General features: G+C 29.4%; 1 protein-coding gene across 1 annotated transcript; it reads left to right on the top strand.

The window, feature by feature from the left end:
* Window positions 1-10089: 10089 nt before the first annotated feature.
* LOC105761380 (elongation factor 2) lies at window positions 10090-13011 on the top strand (the record flags this gene model as incomplete). Its single annotated transcript, XM_052623317.1, is given in 2 exon segments — window positions 10090-10237; window positions 10440-13011. Coding segments are annotated over 2 exon segments (2604 nt in total), but the record flags the coding sequence as incomplete, so codon positions are not given.
* Between the last annotated feature and the right edge of the window lie 4473 nt (window positions 13012-17484).

Consider the following 17484-nt stretch of genomic DNA (forward strand, 5'->3'; position numbering starts at 1 on the left):
TCTTACTCATGACAAGAAAAGAAATAAGTTAACTTTCCATTTTGTTTAGGAGTTTAATCCGAATAATTAATTTTAAATTTCTAAATTCTAATACCATACCATAAATTATAAATTTAGTGAAAAAACCCATAAATCTTACATTACTATTATTATTTGTTAATTTTATTTAATTTTTGACATTAATTTTATTTAATTAATCAATATTAATTAGATTAAAATATTATTAAGAAAAATTATCCAATAGTAAAAAGTATATGACATTAATTAGAAATTATTTTAAACGTATGAAGTGGCACACATTTATTGGATTGGATGCTTAAAATTTGATTTTTTGATATCATCTTAATATAATTTAAACTCTTTGTTTAATGGCACCTAATTTTGTGTTTGTGTGTCTTTTAATTCAGTAAACGGTATTAAATGTTATTAAACTATTAATAAATTTAATTTTGGTTTATTTTAAAAATTACAAAATGATCATTAAATTATTTGAAAATTTTCATTTAAGTCACTAAGCCGTTAAGATAATTGTTATGGCATTATCTATTCATACTGCCTACACCAATCCAAAGTTCACTTTCCCTTTCTTTGCTATAGTTCACTTTTTTTTTTATGGAACAACTTTAAATGTCACGAATCTACAAATCAAAATCCAAACAACTTTCTTCTTTTCTATTCAACTCTAACTGTTAAATAAACTTGGATCTAAGGTAAGTTTTCCTACTCGATAGGTACTGGTCTAATCTACTGATTATCAAATCATTGCTCAAGTTTGTTAGCCAAACTTTAAGAAAAACCTTCACATCAATATTGTTTGAATTAGACCAGACCGATCGATCCAACCGAAAACCAAATGAAATAGCAGTTTAGATAGGAGTTTTGAATAGGTCGACCGCAGAATAGCTACCGACCCACCAGGACAATGATTTGTTCTTTAAACAAGACGATGAGCTGTTTGCTTTAATGTCTAAATAGAAGCAACCATGGATTCATTGATGTTAACTTAAACAAGCCTCCAGTTTTACCTCGCAGAGAAGCTGTGGGGTGGTTTTTCAAGATCAAAGAACGGTATGGGCTCAATGCTTTTACCATGGTTCTTGCTGTGAATTACTTTGATAGGTTCATTTGAAGCTTAAATTTCAACAAGACAAGCCATGGATGAGTCAATTAACCGCTGTGGCTTGTTCATCTTTAGCTGCCAAAGTTGAAGAAATCCAAGTGCCACTTCTTTTAGACATCCAACTATCCAAGTATGACACAAAATTTATGCTTCTAAAAGCTTTACATTGCTAAAAACCAATAGGACAATAGGTAAGGTAGAAGCTGCAATATAAACAACTATTTCTACTATCAAATTACACTAAAGGACTAAATTTTCAATTCAAACATAATGAAAAGACCAAAACCATTATTTTTCATTCCTAGTGATGAAAGAATAACAGCAAGAGGTTAGTACAATAATGGTGCCGTCGATTGACCAAATGGCACTCATAAAAAAAAAATATTTTTAAAAGTTTATGTGAGCGGTGACCGGGGAAAGGGTTGCCATCGATTGGTCTTGCAGCTTTATTTTTTTGTTGTAGCTCCTGCCTAGATTTATAAATATTAATGCATTTATCTCATTTTAGTATTTATTTAATTATTTTATATTATTTAAGTAAAAAACCCTATATCTTTATAATTTTTTAAACATATAAATTTTTATAATTTCTGGGGTCAAAATGTAACTTTATCATTACTAATTTAAAATTTTATAAGCTATAAAAGAGTTAAATGAAAATTTTTCTATTTTAGGGGGCGTGCCCCTGCCAGTCCTTACCTTCGCCATTGTTACCGGGAAACATATTACCCATAAAGAATATTTATGGGGTAGAACTAGACTTGATTATGGGTTGGGAACCCCGTAGGCCTGCTTGAAAAGTGAGAGGGCTTGGGCAAATTATAGGTCCAAAAAATGAGTTTTAGCAAAAAATGAAGTCCATTTAGATGGGCATCGAGTAAGCTTTTTTTGTTAGGGCCTGACCCAGCCTGAATTTGGAAACAAAAAATTTGATGTTGTGTTTTGTTGTTGTTTCCATTATTTTGCTGTCATTTCGTTATTATATTGTTGCTATTTTGTTGTTGTTTGAATATTGTCTAATTATTATTTTATTGTTAATTTTTCTATTATCTTAGATGCATTTGCTTGTTAAATTACATCTATTTTAGTATTATTTATAGAGAAACATTTATTTTAATGTTTTTAGTATATTTGATGTATTATATTTGTTTTTATATAAAAATAATATTATAAAAATTTAATATGGGCTGAGACGGGCTTGCGCAGAATTTTAGACCCATTTTACGGATCGAGACGAGCATAAAAAATGGACCTAAAATTCTATTGATGCCTAACTCGAACCCGATCTGACCCAACCCATAATCACCTCTAGGTAGAACTAAAAATCTTATGCTAAAAATTAAATTAATGATTCAAATAGTAGTTACTATTTTGTAGTTTTGATTTGGATTAATGTATCATTGGTACATGAGTTTGGTTTTAATATTCAATTTAGTCTATGAAACTTTTTAAATATTAAATTGATATTTGAGTTTAGTTTTAATATTTAATTTAGTATCTAAAATAGAAGATATCATGTGATCCCGTAAATATTTGATGCATTTACTCTAATGAAAAACATAAGTATTTAAGTAGAATAAAAAAAAATTCAGCTAAAAAATAGAAAAGATATCCAAATACCAAATTGGAAAATTAAACTAAACTAAAGTATGGAAAATTAAAGAACAAAAATAGTAAGCTTAGCCATGTTTTCCCTTAACAATGTGGTGACCAGGGACACACCTTGAAGAAAGGAAAGATTATAGAACAGTCAAAAATAGTGTTTTTAGGCACAAAATGGAAGTCCAAAAGCCTAAGGCAGAATTTTGAAATTACAAAAATCCTATCTCATAGAAAACTCTACTCACACTCGGGTTCTCTCTTTTAATGGCACTTCGTTAGCACTTCTTCTATTATAAATACACTCATATTCTCCTTTAAGTTCTTCTCTATCATTTGAGAATTTTTTTTCTTCTCAAAATCTATTTTCTCTTAGGTTTGCTCTCTATCTGGTTTGATTTAGATCTTTACATGTATTATTCATGTATTAGTTCATGATTTTATTTTAATTTTTGTATGTTATTGTTTTATTTTTCTGAGATTTGGTTATAGAATTTCTCTCTCTATATGTTCAAATAATTTGATTTGATATCTTATTCTAGTTAATGTGAGATTAAATTTTTTAATAAAAATAACGAAGGAATTGTCCCTTATTTATAGGGTAAATGTGAGCATAGTAGTATCCTCTAGCCAATGTGGGATTAAAATTATTTTTTAACATATTAATGTTAATTTTAATTAAAATAATGAAGTGAAAAAATTAATTTTTAATAATAGTAGTGAAAATTGTTACTTATTTATAATGTAATTGTGAGATATGATAGTGTTCTTTAATTAAAATTAATTTTTATTTATTAAATTATTAGTTTATTTGTAAATTAAAAAATCTATTAAAGATGTTTACCAAAACTTTCTAGACTAGAAAAATAAAATAAAATGTGAGATTAAAATTAATTTATAATTTCTTAAATAATATCTAAAAGCATCTATCTTTTATATTATTAATTTATTTGTAAAATAAAAAATTCTATCAAGATGTTTATCAAAACTTTTAGATTGAAAAATTAAAATAAAAAATAAATAGTAGTTATAGGTTATTTTTGAACCATTAAAATAATATTATTTTTCTCCATAATGTAATATACTATTATATAAAAATAGTTTTAATATATAAATTTTTAAATAAATTTTAAACAAAAAAATTAGAGCAATTATGAAAATATTGAAGAAACTTACACATATTTATAGGATAAATGTGAGTTATAAAAGTATTTTCTTATCGACATGAGATTAAAAATTAGTTGTATAAAGAAATGTTACATGTTGACAAAATAGATATACCACGTGTTAAAAATTAGACTATCCACATTAGTTGGGACCTAAAATCTTATAATATATATATTATATGTAAATATAAATATTATTTAAGTTTCTTCTAGGCTTTTCTTGAACAAATGATTGAAAGAGTAAGAATGAAAATTTTGTCAATCAAAGGTTAAGAACAGTAACCACTTTTTTACTTGATAGTTTAATTATCAGATGAGAAAATTCCCCTACTCACTCTTTTTTAACCCAGAATCTAATGGTGTGGTGTAGGTTTGTTCATGGACTGGATCAGTTTGAAAAATGAGAGGATTTGAGTAAAAATATAGGTTCGAAAAATGAGTTTAGGCAAAAAAAATAAGGTCTGTTTAGAAAATGGGTTAGGTCTTGGGTAAGATTTTTTTTTCTTGTCTGAGTTTGGCCTGACCTAAATATGCAATTTTTTTATTACTTTTTTTTACTATTTTGTTGCTATTTTCTTTTTTTTTTCATTATTTTGCTACCACTTCATTGTTATGTTGCTACTATTTTGTTATTACTGTTTGAATATTGTATAACTCTTGTTCTATTGTTAATTTTGTTACTATTTTAGAATCATTTACTTGTTAAGTTGCACCAATCTTAGTATTATTTAAATATATATTTTTTAAATTTATTTTTAATTTATCGGGAAATATTTATTTTAATATTTTTAGTATTTTTGATGTATTATATATATTTTTAAAAATATATAAAAAATTAATTCAGTCAAGCTAGGCTGAGCCAAAATTTTAATATTTTTATCCAAGTTGGGCTTGGACAAAATTTCAAGCCTATTTTTCAAGCCGAGTCGAATCCAAGTCTAACAAACGGGCCTAAAATTTTAATTTGACTGACCCGACCCACGAACACCTCTAAGTGGAATCCGACAAATGAAATGGGTGGAAAAGTCTCCCCACCCCCACACTCGAATGACATTTGGCGTGGACTCTCTTAGTGTAGTAAAGACCAATCATCCTTTCTCGTTCATAATGTGCTGCTCGAGGACACCCTTCAAGAATAACAGCAAGAGGTTAGTACAATAATGGTGCCGTCGATTGACCAAATGGCACTCATAAAAAAAATTATTTTTAAAAGTTTATGTGACTGGTGGCTGGGGAGAGGGGTGTCATCGATTGGTCATGCAACACTATTTTTTTATTGTAGCTTCTGCCTAGATTTATAAATATTAATGCCTTTATCTCATTTCAGTATTTATTTAATTATTTTATATTATTTAAGTAAAAAACCCTATATCTTTATAATTTCTTAAAAATATAAATTTTTATAATTTCTGGGGTCAAAATGTAACTTTACCATTACTAATTTAAAATTTTATAAGTTATAAAAGAGTTAAATGACATTTTCTATTTTAGGGGGTGTGCCCCCTGCCAGTCCTTAGCTTCGCCATTGTTACCGAGAAACATATTACTCATAAAGAATATTTATGGGGTAGAACTAGACTTGGTCATTGGTTGGGTACCTCGTAGACCTGCTTGAAAAGTGAGAGGGTTTGGGCAAACTATAGGTCCAAAAAATGAGTTTTAGCAAAAAAATGAAGTCCATTTAGATGGGCCTCGAGTAAGCTTTTTTTGCTCGGGCTTGACCCAGCCTGAATTTGGAAAAAAAAATTGATGTGTTTTGTTGTTGTTTCCATTATTTTGCTGTCATTTCGCTATTATATTGTTACTATTTTGCTGTTGTTGTTTGGATATTGTCTAATTATTATTTTATTGTTAATTTTTCTATTATCTTAGATGCATTTGCTTGTTAAGTTACATTTATTTTAGTATTATTTATAGAAAAATATTTATTTTAATGTTTTTAGTGTATTTGATGTATTATATTTGTTTTTATATAAAAATAATATTATAAAAAATTTAATACGGGCTGAGACAGACTTACGCAAAATTTTAGACCCATTTTATGAATTGAGATGAGCATAAAAATGGACCTAAAATTCTATTGATACCTAACTCTAACCCGATCTAACCCAACCCATAATCACCTCTAGGTAGAAATAAAAATCTTATGCTAAAAATTAAATTAATGATTCAAATAGCAGTTACTATTTTGTAGTTTTGATTTGGATTAATGTATCATTGGTACATGAGTTTGGTTTTAATATTCAATTTAGCCTATGAAACTTTTTAAATATTAAATTGATATTTGAGTTTAGTTTTAATATTTAATTTAGTATTCAAAAGCAGAAGATATCATGTGATCCCGTAAATGTTTGATGCATTTACTCTAATGAAAAAGTATAAGTATCTAAGTAGAATAAAAATATTCAGCTAATAAATAGAAAAGATATCCAAATACCAACTTGAAAAATTAAACTAAAATAAAGTATGGAAAATTAAAGAATAAAAATAGTAAGCTTAGCCATGTTTTGCTTCAACAATGTGATGACTAGGGACACACCTTAAAGAAAGGAAAGATCATATAACAGTCAAAAATAGTATTTAGGCTTTGGCAGAATTTTGAAATTACAAAAATCCTATCTCATAGAAAACTCTACTTACACTCGGGGTTCTCTCTTTTAATGGCACTTCGTTAGCACTTCTTCTATTACAAATACACTCATATTCTCCTTTGAGTTCCTCTCTATCATTTGAGAATTTCTTTTCTTCTCAAAATATATTTTCTCTTAGGTTTGCTCTCTATCGGGTGTGATTTAGATCTTTACATGTATTAGTTCATGATTTTATTTTAATTTTTTGTATGTTATTGTTTTATTTTTCTGAGATTTGGTTATAGAATTTCTCTCTCTATATGTTTAGATAATTTGATTTGATATTTTATTCTAGTTAATATGAGATTAAAAAGAATTTTTAATAAAAATAATGAAGGAATTGTCACTTATTTATAGGGTAAATGTGAGCATAGGAGTATCCTCTAGCCAATGTGGGATTAAAATTAAATTTTAACATATTAATGTTAATTTTAATTAAAATAGTGAAGTGAAAAATTAATTTTTTAATAATAGTAGTGAAATATTGTCACTTATTTATAATGTAATTGTGAGATATGACAATGTTCTTTAATTAATTTGAGATTAAAATTTATTTTTATTTATTAAATTATTAGTTTATTTGTAAATTAAAAAATCTATTAAAGATGTTTACCAGAACTTTCTAGACTAGAAAAATAAAATAAAATGTGGGATTAAAATTAATTTATAATTTCTTAAATAATATCTAAAAGGATCTATCTTATGAATTTATTTGTAAAATAAAAAATTCTGTCAAGATGTTTTTCAAAACTTTTAGATTGAAAAATTAAATAGTAGTTATAGGTTATTTTTGAACCATTAAAATAATATTATTTTCTCCATCATGTAATATATTATTATATAAAATAGTTTTAATATATAATTTTTAAAATAAATTTCAAACAAAAAAACTTTCGAGCAATTATGAAAATATTGAAGAAATTTACACATAGTTATAGGATAAATGTGAGTTATAAAAGTTGTATAAAGAAACGTTACATGTTGACAAAATAGATATACCATGTGTTAAAAATTAGACTGTCCACGTTAGTTGGGACCTAAAATCTTATAGTATATAATATAAGATATATTTAAGTTTCTTCTAGGCTCTACTTGAACAAAGGATTGAAGGAGTAGGAATGAAAATTTTGTCAATCAAAGGTTAAGAATACTAACCACTTTTTTACTTGATAGTTTAAGTATCAGATGAGAAAATTCCCTATTCACTACTCTATTAAAATTTCAATATTATAATACTCAATATCGTTTGAAAATGAAAACAATAAATTACAATAAAACAATAACCAAATTATCTAAACATATATATACAAATTGTATAACCAAATTAATTTTATAATTTATAAAATTTTAAATTATAATGGTAAAATTGTACTTTAACCCTCTTAAAAACGATAAAAATTTTGAGGCTTTTTTAGGAATATGACCTTATAAGTTTAAAAATTATAAAAATGATCCAACTTCGAGATTAATTATAGGAATGACTTGATTTCTACAGTAGAGCTGGGTGTTGCCACTTTCTCAGGCGGCACCACACTAAACCCCCCCTAAGAAAAATTCTTTTTGGTGCCGCCTAAAAAATTGACGGCATTGAATTGAAGCATGTAGGGGCAAAACGTTCAGGGACCTGATAAAGTAATTATCTTTTTTAGATTGGCTGAAAAGAGAGTATCGCATGAGAATATGGCGGCACCTAATTAAACTTTTAGCCAATTTCCATGTTAAGTCTGTCCCATTTTGAAATTAAATTTAAATAGCCGTTAAAGTATATAAGAATAACAAAAATAAATCACATGAGAATATGGCGGCACCTAATTAAACTTTTAGTCGATTTCCATGTTAGATCTGTTCCATTTTGAAATTAAATTTAAATAGCCGTTAAAAGATATAAGAATAACAAAAATAAACCTTTCAAATTTTTTAATTTTTAAAACAATAAACTTAAAAACTATATAAATTCTTATTTAAATTACCCAATATGCCCTAAAAATTTCTTCAAGTTTATCTAAATTCAAATATGCTAGGAATGAAATGAAAATATTTAAATTTAGATAAACTTGAGGTAATTTTATGAGGGGCACAGTGGTAATTTAAATAAAAATTTTAAATAGTTTTTTAAGTTTATTGTTTTAAATAAAATTTAAAATGTGAATGATTTATTTTTGTTATTCTTATATCTTTAAAGGGCTAATTAAATTTAATTTCAAAATGAGACGGACCTTGGAAATAGACTAAAAGTTTAATTAGATGCAGCCATACTCTCATGCACATTTTTTTTATGTCAATCTAAAAAGGGTAATTACTTTATTAGGTCCCTGAATGTTTTGTCCTTGCAAGCTTTAGTTCGATGTCATCAATTTGTTAAACGACACCAAAAAAATTGTTTTTTTATTTTATTTTTAGGGTGGTGTCTCCTGGTAAAGTGGTGGCACCCAACTCTATTAAAAAAATTAAGTCTTTCCCATAATTAATCTTGAAATTGAATTATTTTCATAATTTTTAAATTTACAAGTTCAACTTCTTAAAAAAGCCAAAAACTTATAAGGTCATTTTCATAATATTTTTTAAACCTAGTCTGGCCATGATCAACTCTAGGTAGAACTAAAAGTCTTATGCTAAAAATCAAATTAAGGATTCAAATAGCAGTTACTATTTTATTGTTTTGATTTGGATTAATGTATTATTCGATACATGATTTTGATTTTAATATTTAATTTGGTATATAAATTTTTTAATTTTAATTTGATACTGGACACATTTACTCTAATGAAAAAATATAAATATTTAACTAGGATAAAAATGTTGAAGTAAAAAAAAAAATTCGAATACTAAATTAAAAATTTAAACTAAACTCAATTATGACAAAATATAATTTGAAAAATTAAAGAACAGCAACAGTAAGTTTAGCCATGCTTTCCCCCAACAATGTGGCGACTCAGCTTAAAGAAAGGAAAGATTATAGAACAGTCAAAAATGATATTTTTAGGCACAACAATCAAAACCCAAAGCCAAGGTGGAATTTTGAAATTAAGAAATCCTATTTTATAGAGAACTCTTCTTGCACTTGGTTCTCTCTTTCAATGGCACTTCATTAGCATATCTTCTATTATAAATACACTTATATTCTCTTTCAGTTTCACTCTATTGTTTGAGTTTCTCAAAATCTATTTTCTCTTAGGTTTGCTCTCTATCTGGCTTGATTTAGATACTTAAATGTATTAAATCATGATTTCATTTAATTTTTTATATGTTATTATTTTATTTTTCTGGATTTGGTCACAAAATTTATATATATATTTAGATAATTTGATTTGCCATCTCATTCTGTATGTTGCATGAATTCTGGGTTTTTTATTTTTTATTATACTTGTTTTGATAATTTTATTTGGGAGATATAAGAATTGTGTTTGTTTGGCTTTTGTATAGGTTTTAATAGTTCGGGGCATTTTAAAGATTATTCAAGATGGTGAGTTTAATGAATATATTATGTTATGTTCTTAATTTTGTTGAATTTGTTTTTATTAAAATATATTTTTGCTGTGATTTTTTTTAATGATTTGTGTTATGCTGGATATGATTACAGGTGAAGTTTACAGCTGAGGAGCTCCGTTCTATTATGGACCGGAAACACAACATCCGTAATATGTCTGTTATTGCCCATGTCGATCACGGTATGCCCTTTGTTCGTGCTTTGTTATCGATGAACCATAATGTAAAAAAGTAGAGTTTTTTTTTAATATATTTGTAATTGATGATGGTGTTTATGTCAATTTAATGAAATTTTATTGATTTTAATATGAATTGTGTATGCATTGGTGTTAGATTTTGGGAAGATTGGTAGTAGTAGTATGGATGATTAGCCTACGTCGATTTTTAACTATGAAAGCACCTTTGTGTACGATTTTGTTGGCATTGGTTCTGATTTAGTTTTTCGATATGCAGGGAAATCGACTCTTACTGATTCTCTTGTCGCTGCTGCTGGTATCATTGCGCAAGAAGTTGCTGGTGATGTACGTATGACAGATACTCGTGCCGATGAGGCAGAGCGTGGTATCACAATTAAGTCTACCGGTATCTCCTTGTATTATGAAATGGCTGATGAATCTGTGAAGAGTTTCAAAGGAGATAGGCAAGGGAATGAATACCTCATCAATCTTATTGATTCTCCCGGGCATGTTGACTTCTCATCGGAGGTTACAGCTGCTCTTCGTATTACTGATGGTGCCCTTGTGGTTGTTGACTGTATTGAAGGTGTCTGTGTGCAGACCGAGACTGTTCTCCGTCAGGCTCTTGGAGAAAGGATCAGGCCCGTCTTGACTGTTAACAAGATGGACCGATGTTTCCTTGAGCTCCAGGTTGATGGAGAGGAGGCTTACCAGACATTCCAGAGAGTGATCGAAAATGCTAATGTCATCATGGCCACGTATGAAGATCCTCTTCTGGGTGATGTTCAAGTCTACCCCGAGAAGGGAACAGTTGCGTTCTCTGCTGGTTTGCATGGTTGGGCATTTACCCTGACCAACTTTGCTAAAATGTATGCCTCGAAGTTCGGAGTTGATGAGTCAAAAATGATGGAAAGACTTTGGGGTGAGAACTACTTTGATCCAGCTTCCAAGAAGTGGACTACCAAGAGCACCGGCACTGCCAGCTGCAAGCGTGGATTTGTTCAATTCTGTTATGAACCCATCAAGCAGATTATAAACACATGTATGAATGACCAGAAAGATAAGCTCTGGCCAATGTTGCAAAAGCTCGGTGTCACCATGAAGTCTGATGAGAAGGATTTGATGGGAAAGGCCCTAATGAAGCGTGTAATGCAGACTTGGCTTCCTGCAAGCAGTGCTCTCCTCGAAATGATGATCTTTCACTTGCCTTCTCCTACTAAGGCTCAGAAGTACCGTGTTGAGAACTTGTATGAGGGTCCTCTCGATGATATTTATGCTAACGCCATCAGGAACTGCGATCCTGAGGGTCCCCTTATGCTCTATGTTTCAAAGATGATTCCTGCTTCTGATAAGGGTAGATTCTTTGCTTTCGGACGTGTATTTTCCGGCAAAGTTGCAACTGGTATGAAGGTCAGAATCATGGGCCCAAACTATGTTCCAGGTGAGAAGAAAGATTTATACGTTAAGAGTGTACAGAGAACTGTTATTTGGATGGGAAAGAAGCAGGAAACCGTTGAGGATGTGCCTTGCGGTAACACAGTTGCTATGGTCGGCTTGGATCAATTTATCACGAAGAACGCAACTTTAACTAATGAGAAGGAAGTTGAAGCCCACCCAATTCGTGCTATGAAGTTCTCTGTCTCACCTGTTGTCCGCGTTGCTGTTCAGTGTAAGGTTGCATCCGATCTTCCCAAACTCGTTGAAGGGTTGAAGCGTTTAGCTAAGTCTGATCCTATGGTGGTTTGTACTATTGAAGAGTCGGGAGAGCACATTGTTGCAGGCGCTGGTGAACTCCATCTCGAGATCTGTCTCAAGGATTTACAAGAAGATTTTATGGGTGGCGCTGAGATTGTTAAATCGGACCCTGTTGTGTCTTTTCGTGAGACTGTACTTGAGAGATCTTGTAGGACTGTGATGAGCAAGTCTCCTAACAAGCACAACCGTCTCTACATGGAAGCTCGACCCCTGGAGGAAGGTCTTGCTGAGGCCATAGATGACGGGCGTATCGGTCCAAGAGATGACCCCAAGGTACGTTCCAAGATCTTGGCTGAGGAGTTTGGTTGGGACAAAGATCTTGCTAAGAAGATTTGGTGTTTTGGCCCCGAGACCACTGGTCCTAACATGGTTGTCGATATGTGTAAAGGAGTTCAGTACCTTAATGAAATTAAGGATTCTGTTGTCGCTGGGTTCCAGTGGGCATCAAAGGAAGGTGCACTCGCCGAAGAGAACATGAGAGGTATCTGCTTCGAAGTCTGTGATGTGGTTCTCCACGCTGATGCAATCCACAGAGGTGGTGGTCAGATCATTCCAACTGCTCGCCGAGTTTTCTATGCATCTCAGCTTACGGCCAAGCCAAGGCTTCTCGAGCCCGTTTACTTAGTCGAGATCCAAGCTCCTGAGCAAGCACTTGGTGGTATTTACAGTGTTCTTAACCAGAAACGTGGACACGTCTTCGAGGAAATGCAGAGGCCTGGAACACCACTCTACAACATAAAAGCTTACCTTCCAGTCATCGAGTCATTCGGATTCTCCAGCACACTAAGGGCCGCAACATCAGGACAGGCTTTCCCACAATGTGTGTTCGATCACTGGGATATGATGCCATCGGATCCATTAGAACCCAATTCTCAGGCAGCAAACCATGTTGCGGAGATCCGCAGGAGGAAGGGATTGAAGGAGCAAATGACCCCGCTTTCCGAGTACGAAGACAAGCTGTAAGCTAAAGAAAAAAATGAAGGGTATGGGGGTGCTTTCTCTCCCATTTGTCAATTTAGTTTTTCCTTAGATTATGTTTTTCTTTTTTTCAATTTTCTTACAATGAATCGGATAATTGTCATGGGATGTTACAATTTTCATGTTTTTTGAATGGTATATCACATAATTCCAATCGACATTGATGGTGTTAAAAGCTATAATTTTGATGTTTGGTTTGCTTCTAATTGTAATTTTCTGTGTTGGTAGGTTTGATTTTAAAATAAATAAGTTATTGTGGTTCAATTTTGAAATAAATAAATTTTTGTGGCTCGATAATAAAATATGTTTTGGACGTTTAAAATAAAAATTAAATAAATTAAAGGTGGCTAAAATTAATTTATATAACCGCGTTAAATATTTTAAAATTAAAAGTGAATTAATATAATTAATAAATATTGAGTGATTATTTCTGTAATTTTTATATGAGTGATTATTTTATATTTTGTTATAAATATTGATAATTAAAGTTAAATATTTTTATAATTAAGATTGAATTGATATAAATATCAATTTCAAAAAAAGTTGTGGTTTGCTAGTTGAGTAGAGTTGATCATGGGGTGGAATGAGTCAAGTTTGGGTCGGGTCAAGTAAAAAATTTAGGTTAGCTTTCTAAGTTTGGACTAGACTCAACCTGACCTAAAAAATGGACTTAGAATTTTACTCAAGTTCAGTTTGGATAAAAATGTTAAAATCCAAGCACAGCTTGTCTTTCCCATATTAAAATTTTTATATTATTTTTTATATAAAATAAAATTAAAAAATATAACACATCAAATGTAACGACTCAAAATTTACGGACATCGAGAAAGTGTAGTATCGGGCCTCCGTCTTAGAAAATTGAACCTCTAGATAATTATTAGAAATACCTATGAGTTTAGTAGTGTGTTTAATTAGGTTTTAATTAGGTGATTTAGCTTAATTTAGGATAATTAGTAAAAAGGACTAAATTGAGTAAATGATAAAAGTTTAATTATAGATTAAAAGAAAATATAAAGGATCAAAATGGCAGTTAAGCCTATTTAAGAATTTGAGGCGGTAATTACTTCATAAAGATTTAATTATATAAATATTTTAATAAATTATAATGAATATTATTATTTTATTAGATAATATAATTTATATTAATTAAAATTATGATATTATATTACAGATTAAATCAAATAGTGACAAATGTAGGGTGATAAAGTTGTACATACGTAGTAATATATGTATATACATTTGTATCATAATTATTTATTTACTTAAAAATTAAGTTAAAAGATATTTTGATAAATTATAATTATAATTATTATATTATGAAATAAATTAAATTAAAGACAAATGTATGGTGATTAAATTAAACATGTGTAAAATATATAAAACATATTTTTAATAAAATAAAATATTTTCTTATAATTTAAGTAAAAGATATTTATGAATTAAATATTATTATATTATTATTATGTATTATTATTATTATTAACTAATACATAAAAGAAATAAAGTAAAAGAATAAAAGAAACAAAGACCAATCGAAATAGAGATGCTCATGGGCCGGGCCCTACCTGAAATATGAGAGGGTTCGGGTAAAAATATAGGCCCAAAATATGGGTTTGGGCAAAAAATGAGGCCTGTTTAGAAAATAGGCTGGGCCTCGGGTACCACTTTTTGGCCCAGGCTCGGCCCGGCCCGAATATAATAAATATATATTTTTTAATTTTTTAATTTTAAAATATTTTTAAAATATTTTTTTATTTTTTATTTTTAAAATAAATTTTTGGTATTTATTAAAAAATGGGTCGGGCCGGGCTGGGCTCAGACTTAGGAATTTTTTCCCGGGCCGGGCATGGACAAAATTTTAGGCTCATATTTCGGGTCAGGCCTGGGATGCGGGCCCAAATTTTTTTGGGCCCGACCCAAACCTGGCCCGGCTTATGAGCACCTCTAATTCGAATCAGGGGAAGGAAAAAGAAAGAAAGAAAAGAAAAAGGAAAAACTAAGGGTTAAGGTTTAAAGCTTTGATTGGTAAGTCAATTAAGCCCTTTTTACTTAATTTTGATGTTTTAGAAGTTTTAAAACAAGGTTTTGATGGAATTAAGTTGATATTTTGTAAGTTCATAGGTTTTCAAGTGTAGCTTATGTTAAACAAAAAGATGAATTAGGGATTTAAATGAATGAAATTCAAGTTAGAATAGATAAAGGGATTAAATTGTAAAGTAAGCTATAAGTTTTATGTTGTAGGGACTAAATTGAGGAAAATTTGAAATTAGTGAAATATGCTGAAAATTTAGTAGTTAAATTTGAGTTTGGATGAAATTTGAATAGAAATGGAGTGTGAATTAAATTAGAAAAGTCGATAAATCTAGTTAGGACTAAATTAGAATTAAAGTATAAATTAGATAGAAATTCTACTATTATTATAAATTAACGTTGTAATTAATAGTGTAAATTTTTTTTTTGTAGCTAACAAGGAACTCGAGGCATCGGCACACAAAGGAAATGAGAAGATTATTGAGGAATAATTGAGCAAATTCGGGTTTGTATTACTATAATTCAAATCTATTTATTATTAATTGTTATATTTTAATTAAAATGCATGGTAAGTAAAATTAGGTAAGCAATTGAAATGATAATATTGTTTTGAATGGAGTTGATTTCAAGTGAATATGATTATTGAAATTAAGTATTGATAGTGATTTGAATTGAATCGAAGTGTGATTATATATGAATATCTGAAATATGTATTGTTATTGAATTGTATATTTACAAAGTGGAAAGTGAATTTGAATTGAATTGTGATTGAATCGAAAGTGAATTTGAAATTGAGAAAGTGATTCAAATACCCTATTAACTAATCGGGCGTAGTCAGATATAATTGGCATGCCATATGATTTGGGAAGAGTACAGGATTTATCGGCTTAGCCGATCAGGCACTATATGTGTCGTATATTAGGTACTTTATGTGTCGTATTTCAGGCACCTCGTGTGTCGTATCAGGCACCTCGTGTGTCGTATCAGGCACCTCGTGTGTCGTTTCAAGCACTTATGTGTCGTATACTGATTAGGTACTATGTATCGTTTTAGGCACAATGTGTTGTACTGGTGTGTTTGGGTTGGAATCCATGTATCCATCAAACTCCAGATTATTAATAGGGTGAATAACTAAAATGAGAAATTTATATGAATCTGATTGATATACGACACATAAGTAAAAAATGAATTGAAAATGAAAGAAATGAGAAATTTATTGATCGTATTATTGAAAATATTGAAAGAAATGAGAAAAATGAATTGTGGATTGAAATTGAAATTGGAAATGGAAAACATGAACTAAATGTTCATGTAGTAAATGTAATTAAAGTTATGACATATGATTAAAATTGATGCATAGTTAAAAGTGTATTGTTAATACTAATATAGTTTAAGAATGGATTAATGTAAGAGAAATTCAATTGTTATATACTTGATATTTATATTTTATTATGGTTATTATAGTTTGAATTATGGTAATACCACTGAGTATAAAATACTCAAAGATACAGATTGTTTCCGTCATGCAGTTGAAAGGATTCGAGTCTCGGTTCAAAGATCCGAGCGATCCCGACTCCAGTATAAATTTTGGTGATGTTTTCTCCCTTAATTGAAAGTGGCATGTAATAGGAGTTGTATAGAGATTATATAGATATGCTTATAATGTTGGTTGTAAAAATGGTATACCATATTTTGATATTAGTTTAATAAAATGGTAAAAATTATATTATATAATTTGGCATTAAGTTAGAATGGAAAATAAATGAAGTTATTAATTAATTTTAAATGATATTATGAATGTTTAGTTATTAAAATACTATGTTAATGAATTGGTCATGATTTAGGTATATTTGAGTTTAAATTGTTTTTGGTTGTGCCATTAGATTTAGATTAGTTGTTGTTTGAAAATTGTAGGAATGTTAGATATTTATAAAAGGGATATATTGAGTTCAAAAAAAATTTTATAATACTCGAACAAGTCCTGTTCCATTTATTATATGTGATTTAACCTCGAGAGTCCACTAAAAGGGGATTTTATGATTTAATTTTTATATGTTTATTATTTACTTGTGAATTGCTCGTAAATTGACCGATATATTCTGTAATGCCTCGTAACCCTATTCCGGCGGCGGTTTGAGATTAGGGGGTGTTACATCAAATACACTAAAAACATTGAAATAATTTTTCCCAACAAATGGAAAAAAAATTGTACTTAAATAACACGATGCAACTTAGGAAGCAAATTACTCTAAAATAGTAGCAAAATTAATAATAAAACAAGAGTTATACAATATTTAAACAATAATAACAAAATAATAACAATATAATAGTGAAATGACAGCAAAACAACAACAAAACAGTAAAAAAAGCAACGGTTTTTTTTTTTTACAAATTCTAACCGGGCTTGGATAAAAATCAAGATATATATGTCATGTGATCTTATGTATTAAAAAGATAAACCAGGTCGTGTGGGACTTAATTATTCATAATTAAAATTTTTATAGTAAAAAATCAAAATATTAAAAAGTTTAAGGTAGCTTCCG

Source organism: Gossypium raimondii, chromosome 11 (genome assembly GCF_025698545.1).
Source record: "Gossypium raimondii isolate GPD5lz chromosome 11, ASM2569854v1, whole genome shotgun sequence".
Classification (NCBI taxonomy): Eukaryota; Viridiplantae; Streptophyta; class Magnoliopsida; order Malvales; family Malvaceae; genus Gossypium; species Gossypium raimondii.